The sequence below is a fragment of the Chionomys nivalis genome, chromosome 2 (genome assembly GCF_950005125.1).
Source record: "Chionomys nivalis chromosome 2, mChiNiv1.1, whole genome shotgun sequence".
NCBI lineage: Eukaryota > Metazoa > Chordata > Mammalia > Rodentia > Cricetidae > Chionomys > Chionomys nivalis.
The window spans coordinates 42,586,538-42,602,616 of record NC_080087.1 but is presented as its reverse complement, the minus strand read 5'-3'; the positions used below and the strand labels follow the sequence as shown (position 1 = coordinate 42,602,616).

The 16,079-nt window shown below is 33.5% G+C and overlaps 1 protein-coding gene across 4 annotated transcripts in view; it reads left to right on the top strand.

Annotated features, from left to right (window-relative positions):
- Nkain2 (sodium/potassium transporting ATPase interacting 2) overlaps window positions 1–16,079 on the top strand; it is a 1,052,194-nt gene that overhangs the window by 515,113 nt on the left and 521,002 nt on the right. For all 4 annotated transcript variants that reach the window (XM_057761725.1, XM_057761729.1, XM_057761726.1 and 1 more), the window contains exon 3: window positions 3,277–3,357. In XM_057761725.1, coding sequence (XP_057617708.1) covers window positions 3,277–3,357 — 81 coding nt within the window. The remainder of the gene's footprint in view (window positions 1–3,276; window positions 3,358–16,079) is intronic.

Genomic DNA, 16,079 nt, shown 5'->3' with positions numbered 1-16,079 from the left:
TGAAGATTTATCTCAGTGCTCCCAAATACAAAGTTCTACTTCTTAGCTTCATCCCTAATCTAGCGTTAATATTCTTTCATGCTTGCCAATGGCAAATTTGCAAGGGTGTTTGAGTTATATGATGAAAAGCATTTCACTCACTCATCCCAAATAGTTGGCCATCCTTCTAACTGATTGTTCAGTTAAGTAGGATCTCTTCAGCTTTCCATCCATCATTTTAAAAAGGCAAAACTGTTAATGTGATCAAAGGAAAACATAAATACATTTTCCTATCCTTTTCTCTTTAATTCCCTTTTTTAAAAAAAATAATTAAATGATTGAAAACCACAGGTACGTATTTTTATTCTTTATGTTATCAATAAGTACCCAGAAGTTTATTGTATTTCTGAAACTAAATCCAAATCTATCCATCAAATAAATGCAAGACCCAAGACACTTAGAAACCACCGTAGGTGGAATGTTTCAGGACATTGTAGGGACATAGCCCCACCCATTGGGGGCGTGTTCGCCTCGGGCTAATGTTTACGGATAAATCTGCCGGGCGTGAGCCCAGCAGCCCTTTTTCTTTTGCTCCGCTTTTCCGGTACACCGCGGGAACCTGTGGTCCTGTAAGTTTATTTCCTTATTAAAGCTGTATATATCTATATAATCTGTCTACATTCATTTGCGCCGCCACAGGACATTAAAATAGGCAAGATTTTTTTTTTTCAGGAAATACATCACTAAATTACAGGAACTCAAAGCAAAACTAGAATGTGTCATATACAGTGAAAATGTTCCTGCAGAGAGCAGGAAGCACCTAGACTGAAAGGCAATCTGTGGAGTATTTATACACTAAATATCTAAAAAGATATTTACTTTTACTCAAGTTTACCCCCAAGTACTCAATAACAACCTCCCCATTTTAGTTTAAATAAACTAAGCAAACTAAATACACAAGTTGATCAAACTCAAAAGTTTTATAGTATCGCTATTCTACAAAACAAGATCCTCTTTTGCTACAGTTACTCAGTTTGTGAATCTCCTCATGCATTCTCATTTCATGAGTTCTCAGTCTGCACTCTAGGCAGCGTCTCAAATATCCTTGTTCTCAGAACATTTGGCCTTCTTCACTCTACGTTGAACAGAACAACACCCCTGTACAGTACTTGGAACAACCAAGCATCCTTAAAATGCTGTGGAACCATTGTTTAGTGTTAAACAATTTTTCACTCCTCAAATAAGATGATGATGACAGTATGCCTGCAAAAATGATGTCTATGAGTAATGTCTGCATTCTGAAATTAAAAATAATATTTTATCTTAATTTCTTCTCATTCACTCACTGAATTAAAAATAATATCTTCTGAATGTTTATTTTACCCAAGGTATTAATAGTTTAGGCAGATGAACATATAGTATCCTAAAGATACTATATACTAAAGATACTATTGTCTGTACATCAGACAGTTATATATAAGTAAGTAAAGATGGTAGAGGATTGAAATTAAGACAGCAACAGCAGCTAAAACACGATGAAAAGCTCATTCAGATATAACTGCATGTCTGTCAGCAAGTGTTATTTTAGGTGACCTTTGAAATAAAATAAAATATTGATGGATGTGAAGACTAAAGTGTAGAGAAATGAAAAAAATCAATGATGAAGGAATTATATGGTAAAGGACCCCAGGAAGAAAAATGTACTTCAAGTTTAGGGAACAGAAAGTCGACAATGTGTTTGGGATCCAGTATTTCTACTGGGATGAACTCAAATAAGTGACTTAAAAGACAGTATGGTTAAAATTTCTTCGAGTTCATGAATAATATTATAAAAATATGGAACCAATTATCAAAGAGATGGAAGTCGTAGGTTTATTTAGCAGGAGGTAACATAATACTCTATGGTTTCAACTGATAAAGTATACCCACATCTGCCATTTCCTTGTTGATATCACCCTTCCAGTAAATCCCCTGATTTTAACTTAGTTGAGTCTGAAAGTCAGTCTCATTCATTTCTTATAGAGAAAGCATCACCTCTTTTTTTCTTTTAAGGTTTCATGTTCTGGAAATATACTATTTCCATCTTCTTTGTATTTGCATTACACATAATCTTATGATTCTTTTTTAAAAAATATTTATTTATTTATTATGTATACAATATTCTGTCTGTGTGTATGCCTGCAGGCCAGAAGAGGGCACCAGACCCCATTACAGATGGTTGTGAGCCACCATGTGGTTGCTGGGAATTGAACTCAGGACCTTTGGAAGAGCAGGCAACGCTCTTAACCTCTGAGCCATCTCTCCAGCCCAATCTTATGATTCTTATGTGATATTCATCTTCTTAAAAATCATCTCCTTCATTTGACATAAATCTGTGGGTAATTAATCTTGGTCTTTGTTATCTGTGGTGCTTTCTAGGATAGCGATTCAAGGTGTTTAATTTGTTTGACTGGTCAGAACTGTGACTTGGTAAGAAAATTTGTTGCTGCTGCAGAATAAACACTAAGCAGACAACAGAATGAAGATGGGGATGATTGCTGAATGGTTACTGTTATATCATGGGGTTTGTGAGAGGATAGCATGGAAAGATGAACAAAGAAGTGAAACACTAAAAAATACATAATATATGGGCCATGGACGTGAGTACCATTGTGCTGGAGATAGCCTTAATAACTTGAAGAAAGTTTGCATATGCACTATAAAGGCATGTTTACTAACCAAAACTGTTTTCTGTTTACACATTTAGAGGGTCTACTGGAGCGTTCAGTTCTTTCCATGTCTGCAAACTTAAACTAAAATCTCTTTAGGAATGGGGAAGCAGTTATTTCTTCTGCTTCAAAAAAACCTGAAATGATGCTCCACTTATTTTCTGTTTTATTTTGTGTTTTGAGACAGGGCTTCTCTGTAGCTTTGGAGCCTGTCCTGGAACTTGCTCTTAGACCAGGCTGGCATTAAATTTACAGAGATCTGCCTGCCTCTGCCTCCCAAGTGCTGGGATTAAAGGCATGTGCCACCACTGCCTGGGAATCCTTCGGTATTTTTTGAATTCTGAGACCTTAAAATGTTATAAGAAATCAAGATAGAGATAGATAGATAGATAGATAGATAGATAGATAGATAGATAGATAGATAGATAGATAGATAGATAGATATGCCTGTTTCTTAGATGGAAACAATTCAATATCTGGTATTTTTAACTAATCTTTTGATTTGAATTTCAGAAGTTCAAGACCTATTTGCCCTCTGCCTCAGCTAATTGTACATTCATTCTACTCTTTTTTCTTTGCTTTTTTACAGTATGCTGTCTGGCTAGTCCTCTGGGTGACATGGAATGTGTTTGTTATCTGCTTCTATTTGGAGGCGGGGGATCTCTCAAAGGTAATTTGCCATCTGATTTGCTGAGTCATCAACCCTGTATTAATGAATCTCCTTCAAAGTTAGGCCAAGTCTTTCCAGCTCTTGTCTTTTATATAGTGGGTGAAGGTGAATTAAAGGGAGTCTCAGTCTTATCTCTATGCTTTATCATCACAAAGAAGTATTTGATGCTTTTTAGCAGAATTAACTTGAGGTATAAGTTATAACACTGCTCATGAAATATGCTTTTTTATCATCCATGAGAGAATTCTACAGCCAAATAGAATATTTCTCAGAGACAAATATCTCTAAGATTTTGAAGTCACTTCATTTCCTTGTATTAAACAATGTTTTCCTGATTCAATCCAAATCATAATACTATAATTTAGACAATCCATAAACTGTTATCAAAAAGAAATATATTGTTACAGACATGAATAAAATATATACACTGTTCTAACATAGTATAAAAATGTAAAACTCTTGCTGTTTTCACTGTGATTTCTTTATTTAATATGTGAGGAGCACTGTTACAATTTTAACATATATTCATTGACTATTGAAATGATATAGTCTTCAGACCTCTAAAGGCACCATTGTTATATTGTAGTAAGTTGCAGCAAATAGCTCAAATAAGACCATCCATTTAAGTAAATCCTGACTCTGGAGAGAATTCATGCCTTGTTCTTCTTGCTAATGTTGAAAGACATGAGTTGTGACATATTTCTTGTTATCACCATCACATTAGCAAATATCATAAAGATATGGACATCTTTAAACACAGTACTCAGAAGAAACGTCTCTTGACAACACTTCCCCATGTCTACATATCTGGTCAGGCTAGAGAAATAGGGGGTAGATATATATATATATATATATATATATATATATATATATATATATATATATATATTTGACAAAACATTCAGCATTTTTAATAGTGTTCACTTATAATTTGATCTGTGCTATGGATTAATGTCAAGTAGAAATCAGTTTGATTTATCTTGGTTTAATGACAAAAGATGGAGAGAAAATATGAGTGTGACAATGTGGGATGAGGAAGAATCTAGGGATATATTTAATGATCAGATTTGCGTCTAGTTCCTCACAGTTAGCCTGGCAAATGACCCCTTGGTGATTTGTTCAGAGTCATCCTATATGCTGTGGCAGCAGACAGCCCATCTGGAAAGGGACTGTGACCAATGGAGAAAAATTGTTTCGGCTGCCCTAGAAGGAACACAGATGGAATCATGGCTTAAAAGGCAATATGCTTTCCCCGGGACCTGAATTAGTCCCCTATTTATATATCTATGCTCTTCTGTAACCCACTTTCTTCAAAGAAATTCCACATTAGAATGAGACTTAACAATATTCTCTATTTAAAAGAATCACCTTAAAATTGTAAGTCAGATGTCAAGAGTATTGGCAGAGTGAAGTGGTTTAGCAAACCACAGTTTCTTTAACATAAAAACACAGAGCACAAGAGTTGAGGAAAGCTGAGTGCTCTGATGTTCTCTGGAAATAGCAAACTTTCCTCGTGCGTCTGCAGAGACAGGATCTTATGATTTTGAACAAGATCATTAAACCTCTGTGAGGAAACATCCTAAAAGCCTAAAGCCCAAGCAAGCTACAAGCCAAAGAGAGAAATCTTTTTCTTACGGGCATCTAATGATAGTCTGTCATCAGCAATGAAGCAGTTAACGTATTTTCTTGTCCACCAAGGCTTCAGAATACATGAAAATTTAATCATCTCCTTTTAACAAAGAGTCTAAAATAAAACTGTAAAGGGCTAAGTTCTATAGTTATCTGTTCTGGGTTTTCTTTGATGCTCAGAGGGTTTGAAGAAGGTGTGATTGTGGCATTAATTCTTTAGTTTGTTGCAAGTAGCCCACACTGTGAGGAATGTAATGTGAGAAGGAAGCAGGAGTGCCTGAAATGTACAGATTCATGACAAATCAGTAATGGCTCAGCTGAGACTGCTCATAGTAGTCAGATTATAGCCCAGGAAGCACTGTCATTTTCAACCCGCTAAAGAATAAGACAGTGTGAATACCATCTGAATGCTCCATTACTTGAATCTTGGGGATAAATACAGGAAATCAAATAAGAGAAGGCATTTAATGAGAGGTATATAATGAGACAGATGTATTTTTCCATAAAACATGAAAATAGGTAATTTGCTTTAGAACAAATATAGGCAAGAAATGATTAGCCGGGCGATGGTGGTGCACGCCTTTAATCCCAGCACTCGGGAGGCAGAGGCAGGCGGATCTCTGTGAGTTCGAGACCAGCCTGGTCTACAAGAGCTAGTTCCAGGACAGGCTCCAAAGCCCCAGATAAACCCTGTCTCGAAAAACCAAAAAAAAAAAAAAAAAAAAAAAAAAAAAAAAAAAAAAAAACCTTAAAGGTAAATTTTAGTTACAGGGATCAAAATTTGAGTTATCTTTTCTATAGTATTTTTCAGTTTAATTTTCTAAGCAAACAGTTTTCCATATGATTATGAACTGCATACAACCATGAATAAACTCAGTGTCTATAATCAGTAATTATTTGATTACAATAATATAGTATGTGAGACTAAGCTGTTTGAACTTTGGTTGTCATTTATAAATAGTTATATGGTTAGTGCTATGAAAATACATCATTACCAAAGTTTTAATGACTATGTTAGAAATTGAAAAAGATTCAAGAAAAATAAAAATTAGTTTCACTTTTATCAAATAGAGAAGCTGCATTTTAAGTTTCTGTTAAAATAACATATAATAGGAATATATATGTGTGTACATATGCTAATATATAATATATATGAATATATCATAGCAACAAAATATCCATGAAAAGGTAACAATTTCTACGTAATTTATATCAGTAGCTACCATGATAGTGTTTAAACTAAATATCGTCAAGTATCATATAATGTGTTGTTCCTTGAGTTGAGATTTTAATTAATGTCTTGTTTGGAAACCAAGAGGAAGTAGATTTTCAATTCATGTAAATGGTAGCTGTTTGAAGTTGCCTTTGAACATTAAATATGAAGCGAAATAACAATGAAGCAGTAGCATTAGTAGTTTTGAGAAGTCTTCATATATAGTCTTATTTCCTTAAATTATAGCAGGCAATTATTATTCTCTTATCATTTTTCAGATAGAAATGAAAACCTGTCCTACCCATCAACTAACTTGAATTATTTCAAAAGGATGAAAGATATGTTATTTAATCAATAGTAATTTTTAGGTTCAAAGTACCTAACAGAACAAAAGCACATGTACTATACTGATTTACTTATTCATTTCTTACCTGGGATGAGAAAATAAGTTTTCATAATAACACATTAGGACAAACATATTGGTCTGCTCAAATGATGAAAAACTGAAATTGTTAGATGTGGAAAAAATTGTATCCTGCTCCAAATGAAGCTGCGCATCACCAAACCTTCTAAAGGGGCTGTTTGGAAGAGCCATTCGTGCCTCCCTCTTCTGAGCAGAGGCATTGGTCAATGGTGATCATATATTACAGGAATACAATAATAATCTTACAGAGAAGGCAGACAATGGGATTACTTTATACCCAGGACAGATGAGTTTGCTTTTACTTAAATCTGTGAGATGAAGGACAGGACACAGGTACATATCTGTCAGATTTCACTAGACATTTGAAATTTACTTGGTGAAACCTTGGCAACAGTATTTAATTATATCTAATTGTGTGTGTGTGTGTGTGTGTGTGTGTGTGTGTGTGTGATTCAGAAGTACATGGAAGCTTCTTCTAGAAAGCTGCTACATTTTAATGACTTTTGTAGTTGTTTTTAGAGTCTATATTTAATTTATAAAATGTTGCCATCTGAAAGAGCCAGATAATACATTCAATTCAAGCTTTGGGGAATAAAACTGTTCTCTTCTGTATGAAGCAGAAAGAAGATAAAATCTTCCATACACTGTAGGCTAAAAGGAACAAATCCTTAAAAACTGAAATGAGTAGAAGACAAAATAATGAACTCTTACAACAATTGTAGTTTTTCATATTCCACAACAAATACATTATTCATTTAGAGAAATTCCAATGTTTGTACATACTTATGTTTAGTGAAATCAATGTTTATATCAAATTTGTCTTCTATAACCTTGTATGTGAAAATAACATATGTTATAGTCATTTTACTTATATTCATGTAAGTATATGAATTGTACCCCCCCCCATATCATAGTTACTAGATAGACAATCAGAAAAATGTCAGGTTCAAGTCTTGCCTGAGTTGTAGAAAGTGTTTAAGACTACCCTGGGCAATCAATGTGACACTCCCTAAATATAAAACCTTCCCTAAATATAAGACCCAGCAATACCACTTTTGGGTATATATCCAAAAGATGCTCATTCATACCACAAGGACATGTGATCAACTGTGTTTATAACAACATTGTTTGTCATAGACAGAACCTGGAAACAACCTAAATGCCCCTAAACCAAAGAATGGATAAGGAAAATGTGGTACATTTACACAATGGAGTACTACACAGCAGAGAAAAATAATGACAGCTTGAAATTTTGAAGACAATGGATGGAGCTAGTAAACATCATATTGAGTGAGGTAACCCAGACCAAGAAAGACAATTATCATATGTACTCACTCATAAGTGGTTTTTAAACATAAAGCAAAGAAAACCAGCCTAAAAGCCACAATCCCAGAGAACCTAGACAACAATGAGGACTCTAAGAGAAACCTACATGTATCTAATCTACATGGGAAGTAATAGAAGACAAGATATCTTGAGTAAATTGGGAGCATGAAGATTATGGGAGAGGGTAGAAAGGGAGGGAAGAGGAAGGGCAGGGAGCAGAGAAAAATATAGAGCTCCATAAAAATCAATAACAGAAAATAAAATGAGACTGGGATATAGCTACATGGTAAAATGCTTACTTAGCAAGCTGGAGAACATGGGTTCAATACTTGCTATCACAAAGAAAATGACTAATTTTGATAAATACCAACAGGAAAGTATAATGGATCCGTATTTGTTTTAGGTTTTACTTTCCTTGGTATATTAGTTACATTTGTGTTGCTTAGGAAAAAGACCGTGAGCAAGGCAACTGTAGAAGAAAGGTTTGTTTGAGTTTAAGGTTCCCAGTAAGAGTCATGGCAGATAAATGTGTATCAGGCAAAGACCTATGGACTGGGGCAGGAAGCACGAGCAGAGAGAATGAAAAGGGAAAGTGGCACAACTCATGCAGCTTCAAAGTCTGCTTATGGACTTCCTCCAACAAGCCTGCACTTCCTTAACCTACCAAAGAATGTCACCAACTGGATGTCAAGTGACCAAATGCCAAGAACTGTGACAGACATTTCTCATCACAGCTACAAATAAACTAATTAGAAAAAAAATCAATTTTTCAAAATATATTCTGCTTTAGGCAATATAAAATGATGTTCTGATGGTAAGGATTAACTATGTTGTAGTTCTTTTGTAATACTAGAATTGAATTATCCAATTATTTGAATACTTTGGTTTTTATTAAATTCTGCTGATTATTTTCTTATTTGTTCAATTATCATTTTTTTGGTTTGTTTTCTGCTTCCTTGTGTTACCTTTTAAGTGAGAATTAGAGTCGTTGAACTTTTTTATTTCTCTCTGAACATTCTTTTTCTTGAAAAACTTTTTTTCTTCATAATTTAAATGATCATCTCTAAACATCTGTCAGCCAGATTTTTATCTTCATTATTGACCTTGTTGCTAAGTTTGAGTCTCAAATCCACAACTTCTTTGGAAGACATGTTGTCATTTTAAATTTAATGTCTACAAGTTTCTTCACTGCCTCTGAAGTATAGAATATATAATACTCACTTCTTAAAAAAGAAAAAAATTTAAAATGTAAAATTCATTTCAAAATATACTTAATAAAGAAACAAAATTTTAAAAGTAATTAAGAAATCTTTTGTGCAGATTATGAGATGGAATAAGAAACTGTTTTCACTATTTTATGTTTAGATATCAAATATATATATATTTACTTTATTATGTCTATATCTATATATACTTACATGTATGTAGAGACAGATGGGGAGGAAGGGAGTGATGAAGGGAGGGATAAGGGACAATACTAGAACCAAGTGTCTGTGTGTTTGTATGCCTATAAATATCATATATAGGTATATAGACACATGTATTTAATACTATTAACCATCACTTTATATATAATGGATATGTGTACATGTATATGTTTGTTGTATAAATACATGCGTATGTACCAAAAGTTAAGAATAACAGACTTTGTTGATTGAATGAGTACTTTAGGAAGGTATAATTTAAAGAAATCTCCTGACTTTTAAAAACTATACTCTCTGGATGGAAAATGAGACTAGAAATTCAGGCTTTGAAGCAGTAAAAACCTTAAGATTAAATAAAACTTTGCTATATTGACTTTTTTGTTTTTTTACAATTTTATTGATTTTATTGAGGTATACATTTTTCTTTGCTCATTTCTTTCTCTCCCCTCCCCTTCTACCTTTTCCCATGGTCTCCACACTCCCAATTTACTCAGGAGAGCTTGTCTTTTTCTACTTCCCATGTAGATTAGATCCATGTATGTCTCTCTTAGGGTCCTCATTATTGTTTAGGTTCTCTGGGATTGTGAATTGTAGGCTGGTTTTTTTTTTTTTTTTTTTTGCTTTATGTTTAAAAGTCACCTATGAGTGAATATATATGATGTTTGTCTGGTGTGGGAGGTCCTTCTGTCTATGTATTGTTTTTATTGGTTAAAAAATAGAGAAACTGGCTTGGCCTATAGCAAGGGAGAAGAAAGGAAAGTCAGGGAGAAGCCATGGAAGCACCGCCAGACACAGATGTGCTGAAACTTTGCTGGTAGGTGATACATCATGGTGATATATAGATTAATGGAGATGGGTGAAATTAAGATGTAAGAGTTAGCCAATAAGAAGCTAGAGCTAATGGGCTAAGCAGTGATTTAAATAATATAGTTCTGTGTGATTATTTTGGGGCTAAGTGGCCAGGAATTAGCTAGTGGACCTCTCTCTACCTACATTTGTCTTTCTGGTTCTGAGTTACCTCATTCAGTATGATGTTTTCTAGACCATTCACTTGCCTGAAAATCTCAAGATGTCATTATTTTTCTCTGCTGTGTAGTACTCCATTATGTAAGAGTACCACATTTTCCTTATCCATTCTTTGGGTGAGGGACATTTAGATTGTTTCCAGGTTCTGCCTATGACAAACAATGCTGCTATGAACATAGCTGAGCATGTGTCCTGTGGTATAATTGTAAAAAGTAATTTTAGGAAATTTATAAATAGCGATATCTTTGAAAGACAGGCCCAAACAATTGAATAGTTTTGCTATTAGGGAAATGGTGAGTTTTGTACATACTAAAAATATAAGTGTAGAAAGTAATATAATTGTATTGTATAATTATAATAATTATTGTATATATAATTATTGTACATATATTGTATATGTAATGTAAGAATTGTATTGTTAAATTATAATATAATTGTGTAATAGTAATATAATAAAATAAATGTAGAGTAATATAATGTTTTAATATTAAAATAGTAAAACAATATTGGCAGTCCTGAAAATGAGTTTGAAAGTAAGGGACAAATTCGACAGAATACAATTTTACATCTGAAATTATTTGGAGAATGAACAAAAGATAACCAGATACAGATTAAACATTGCTGAAACTAAAGTTCAGATTCAATTCAGTACAGTTTTTGAAGGTATTTAGTATTAAAGAAATGTTTCATCAAAGCATTTTTTTTACTTATGATGTTCTTCAAATTATACCAGGTTTTTTAAATGTCCTATTGTAAGTTATGTAGTATTTGTGTTTCAGTCAAGAAATGAAAAGTTACAGGTTTAAATATAGATGGAACTTTGAGATAAATGTTACCTATGAGGTTATCTCTTGAGTATTTGAATCTACTGAAAAAAATATAAAAAAAGTAGAAGACATGATCTTTGGAAACAACTGTACCCCAAATAAGAAACAAAAACTGTGGTCTTATCTTCAGATTACATGATATTTAAGGCAAGTAACAGCAAAGTTGAAGGAGAAGTGACTCAAAGCTAATAAGGATACTAATTAACATAGTACAAATTAGTAATGCCTATAAGATCTTATCATGATTAGGGCGCTAAGAGATGTGCATAAGAGGAGGCAGGAAGACCGTAACAGCCAAAGGGCGTAAAGGGAGTCTGCTTGTTCATTTCCCGAACATCCAGACCTGAATAATTACACAGAAACTATATTAATTGCATCACTGTTTGGCTTATTAGCTCAGTTTTCTTATTAACTATTATATCTTAAATTAACTCATTCCTATTAATTTGTGTATTGCCATGAGGCTGTGGTCTACTGGTAAGTTTCCACCCATGGCGTCTTTCTTCTTTGACAGCTACATGATATCTCTTTGACTCTGCCTACTCTTTCTATATAACTCTTCCAATATTGTTATATTCTGCTCTACCATAGGCCAGAGAAGCTCTATTCATTATCCAATAAAAGCAAAACATATATAGAAGGACATTCCCATTATTTCCCCTTTTCTGTCTAACTAAAAAGTAAGGTTTTAACTTTAACATAGTAAAATTACATATATAAAACTGGTTTCAAACAAGAATTACACTTACAATATTTAGTCTATTTGTATCTGGAAAGTTTCATATCTAATTTATCTTTTATCAAAATTAAAGAAAACTATAACTATCTGTCTTTAACTCTTGAAAGACCCCAGAAGGGTATAATATTACTTAAATAAACAGGAAGTGCATTGTAAGCAATTTACAAAACTCTAGAATTAACAGAGGCATTGCACTGCCTGGACAGTCACCCAAAGTTGTTCTGTAATAGTGGGGCATCTGTCTTTCACTGACAAGCACATATTATCTGGAAGACTTTTCATGAAGCATGAAATTTGAAAGACCATTTTGCCTATATTGACAGTTTGCCTGTCACTTTCTTTTGAGTCCTTCAGAATTTCTGGCAACTCTTTCATGAAGCAGGAAACTCTGAAGGATCACTTACCTTTATGAAAAGTCAGCAGTCATTTTTCTGTGGGTCCTGCATGTTCATTTCATAAACTATACCAATTAGTAGTCCAGACAAGAACGGTTTCTTACCCAAATGTTTAGCCTTGTCACATTGAAGGCAAACTCCATAATGAGTTTCTTCAATGCCCATCAACCTCTCTGAAGTAATTGGTGCTGCCAGAAGCAGAAATATCTCTCTGTTGATAAAAGTCTAACTTCTTAAAACATTTTAAATGCCATATTCTGTAGGTCTTTGAAAGACTTAAAGAATACCTATCTATCTGAAATATATCCCTGTACATCTAGAAAACCTAACATGACTACAAGTGTGACTATTATAAATGACTATTAATCAGTTTTGTTTAATTATATTAAATTTTAAATGAGCTGGATAAACACAATACCTTAAACAAGAGCATAGATACGTATACACAGTGTAACAAAATCAACCTTAAATTTTTATGAATAGACCAAGATCTATACCAATGCAAAGTATTCATCTCTATATCATATCCCCTCTTTAAATGAAAACAAACATTTATAAGCAATCATTTTGGGAGTGTGGGCATTGTTTTCTCCAAATTGCTTCTTGCTTTTTGTTGGGCAAAGCATTTTTAGGGGTTCATGGAGACCTTTTGGTGGGTCTTGCTACATCAAATCACATTAGCCTGGGAATAATACACAGATTCCCATCCTCTGCAGAAACAAAAACAGGACGTCTTTTCAAAAGTAACATAGCCTTAGACTCAAATTTTGAAGTCAAGATACATTTAAAATTTATGTGTTGGTTTAGATTAGCAGCCCCTCAGAATCAAATGTCTCTCTGAAATAAAAAAATAAAATAAAACATAATTTTGTATATATATTCTAGACTCAACATATATTCCATCTTTACGTGGCTTATTTTTCTATACTTCTTTAAACTATGACTGTCTATACTCTTTTATATTACCTTTCCTGTCTCTTTAAAGACTTTTTTACTTTTCAAAACTATGTATTTCTTTTTATAACTGTCTATACTCTTTTTTCTCTCTCTTCCAAGCCTATGTACATTTTTAAACACACTATGACCTGTTCAGAGGTTTATTTCTGGATGAATCTGTCTTTACTGCGTATCAGTATCATTATCTGACCAGGAGCACCTTTTTTTTTCAAGTGAAGTGGGCATGGCTAGGACCCACTCCAAAACCCTGCCTTTTTCTCCAGCCCATCCAACATGGCAGAGGTATGTTCACTGACTCTATGAACTATGCACACTGCCCCAGCAATTTGTAATACACTGCTCACAGACCCCACCTAAGTGCAGGACCTCGAAAAAGAGCCAGAGCCATTCCTGCTGCCATCATGAACCAGGAAGTTGTCTCTTAAAGAAGCTGCTCCTCTGCTTGCAGCCAGCAGAGTCTATCTGGAAAAAAAAATGTGGCTACCAAGAAGCTGCAATTGACTCCTGTTTTTGTGGGTCTAGAAGCACTTTTTTAAGTCGTTTTTTTGAGGTCTTATGTGGATCCATGCCCCAGATGGTAGGCACCATTTTGTAAATGGCGACTGCTTGTTTCTTTGCTGGCTGCCCAGCCCGAATAATCATACAGAAACTACATTAATTGCAACACTGTTTTCACTATTAGTTCAGGCTTCTTATTAATTGACTCTTACATCTTAAATTAATCCATTTTTATTAATCTGTATATTGCCATGTGTCTGTGAACTATCAATAAGGTTCCAGTGGCGGCATCTTTTTCCTTTGGCAGATACATAGCATCTCTTCGACTCTGCCTACTCTCTCTATGTATCTCTTTCAGGGTAGATATATTCTGCCTTGCCATAAGCCAAAGCAGCTTTATCCATTAACCAATAAAAACAACACACATACAGAAGGGCATCCTACATCAAGAAGGTTTGGAAGACACCAAGGAAACAATGTTTTCTAGACACACAGGACTGATGCACATATAAACTCACAGCTACTGTCGAATCATGCACAGGAACTATACAAGTTCAAGCCAGGTGGGGTCCCAATGTGGGGGTTGGGAGGATGAACACAATGTCCCATCATCCCTAACCAAGAATCTATAAAACAGCTGAGAAAGGTAAAAATAGTTTTCTCTATTGGAGTTTCACTAGATTTATTAATCTAACTTAAGAGTAGGCCCCATGCCCACCAGTAGGGGGTCAGCACAAAATGAACTAAATGATATTTTTCTAGATTTTTTTCTGTCTCATATTACTTTGTTCATGCATTCTGCTTTGTTTGAGCATTTGTTGTTTGCCCATTATGGGATAATTCTGGTGTCCAATTCCCACAACCTTAAAGAAAAATTGTAATGTGTAGATAGCCAGATTGAAAGACAAACAGACAGTGAAATAGTTATCCTGAATAAATTAATATAGCATTAAGATAAATAAAGAAAAAAATACTTGGCTAAAAAAGATAAACTGCTGTATCCAGAATTAAACAGATTCTATAATATTTCTTTATGAAAATGTCAATCAAATAATCAGTAAAAATGTTGATTCTCCATACATCATAATTAGCAAAAATAATAATATTTTCTTTACTAGAATGTCCCAGCCGTCATAGAACTTTCAAGGCTGTACACAACATCCAATCATTAAGTGATTCAAATCATAAAATGCTCTGAGAATAATGGTTTGCAGTCATTAAGCTATTGTTCCCTAACTACTGTGAAATAGGACTAGAAAGAAATAAAACTTGGTGCAATTTGAGCAGAATACTTCTAAACCAAAAAAACCAAGTGCTTGAAATTAAAATCTGGAAATATTTTAAACTTTTCCAGTTAAAAAATAGCGTATTAACAATGAAATTTTGGAGTCATAAAATTAAAAATATGCTTATGACTTTAAATTGAGATATAAAAGTTAAAATATACTGAAAAGTACAAATGACAAATTCAGAAGTTGGTGAAAATACAGTGAATCTTCAAAATGGGAATAATGAGTTAATGAAACAATGCTCAACAATAGACAAATACCAGAAAGGTCAATCTGTTTTTTGTTTATGTTAAATATGTAAAAGCTATATCAAGAGTGATTGAGGGAAAAAGGAGACAAATTCTGTTTACTGATATCATGGTTATGACCTGGTAGATTTGACAGTGTGTTTGAGAGAAACACAGTGGAATTCAAAGTCAATATAGTTGACAGAGCATGAAGTAGACAAAGGTTTTGGAAAACACATTGAGAATAAGTACTTGAATGCACTCTTATTAATTACAAAATGAAGCATTATTACTTATCCTCCTTTTAGTAGTAAATATATTAATAAGTATTTAAGAAAATATAATAGCAACACCACCTTTTTATTTCATGTAAGGCATTAACATAACTAACTTTTATGTGTGATTATCTCAACGAGCAACTTTTTGTTAAAATAAAATGTAATAATGTCTGAGAATAAATAAAACTTCTAATACTTCCTCATATATATAAATAATTATATGCTATTTTGGACAATGTCATAGTATTCACTTGAGAATCTTCTTTCCTATTAAACTTCAATTAGATATTAAACCACATGGGAATGGGCTGCTACACTATAGTGATGAATCAATCTAGCATTTCAGTTGTTTATAAATGAACCCAATTGGTAAAACAAATGAAACTACATGCTCTTATCAACATATTCTAATTATTGCTATTTAACTATTTAGTCTTTAGTATATAATGTAGGTATCATGTTTTATTCAT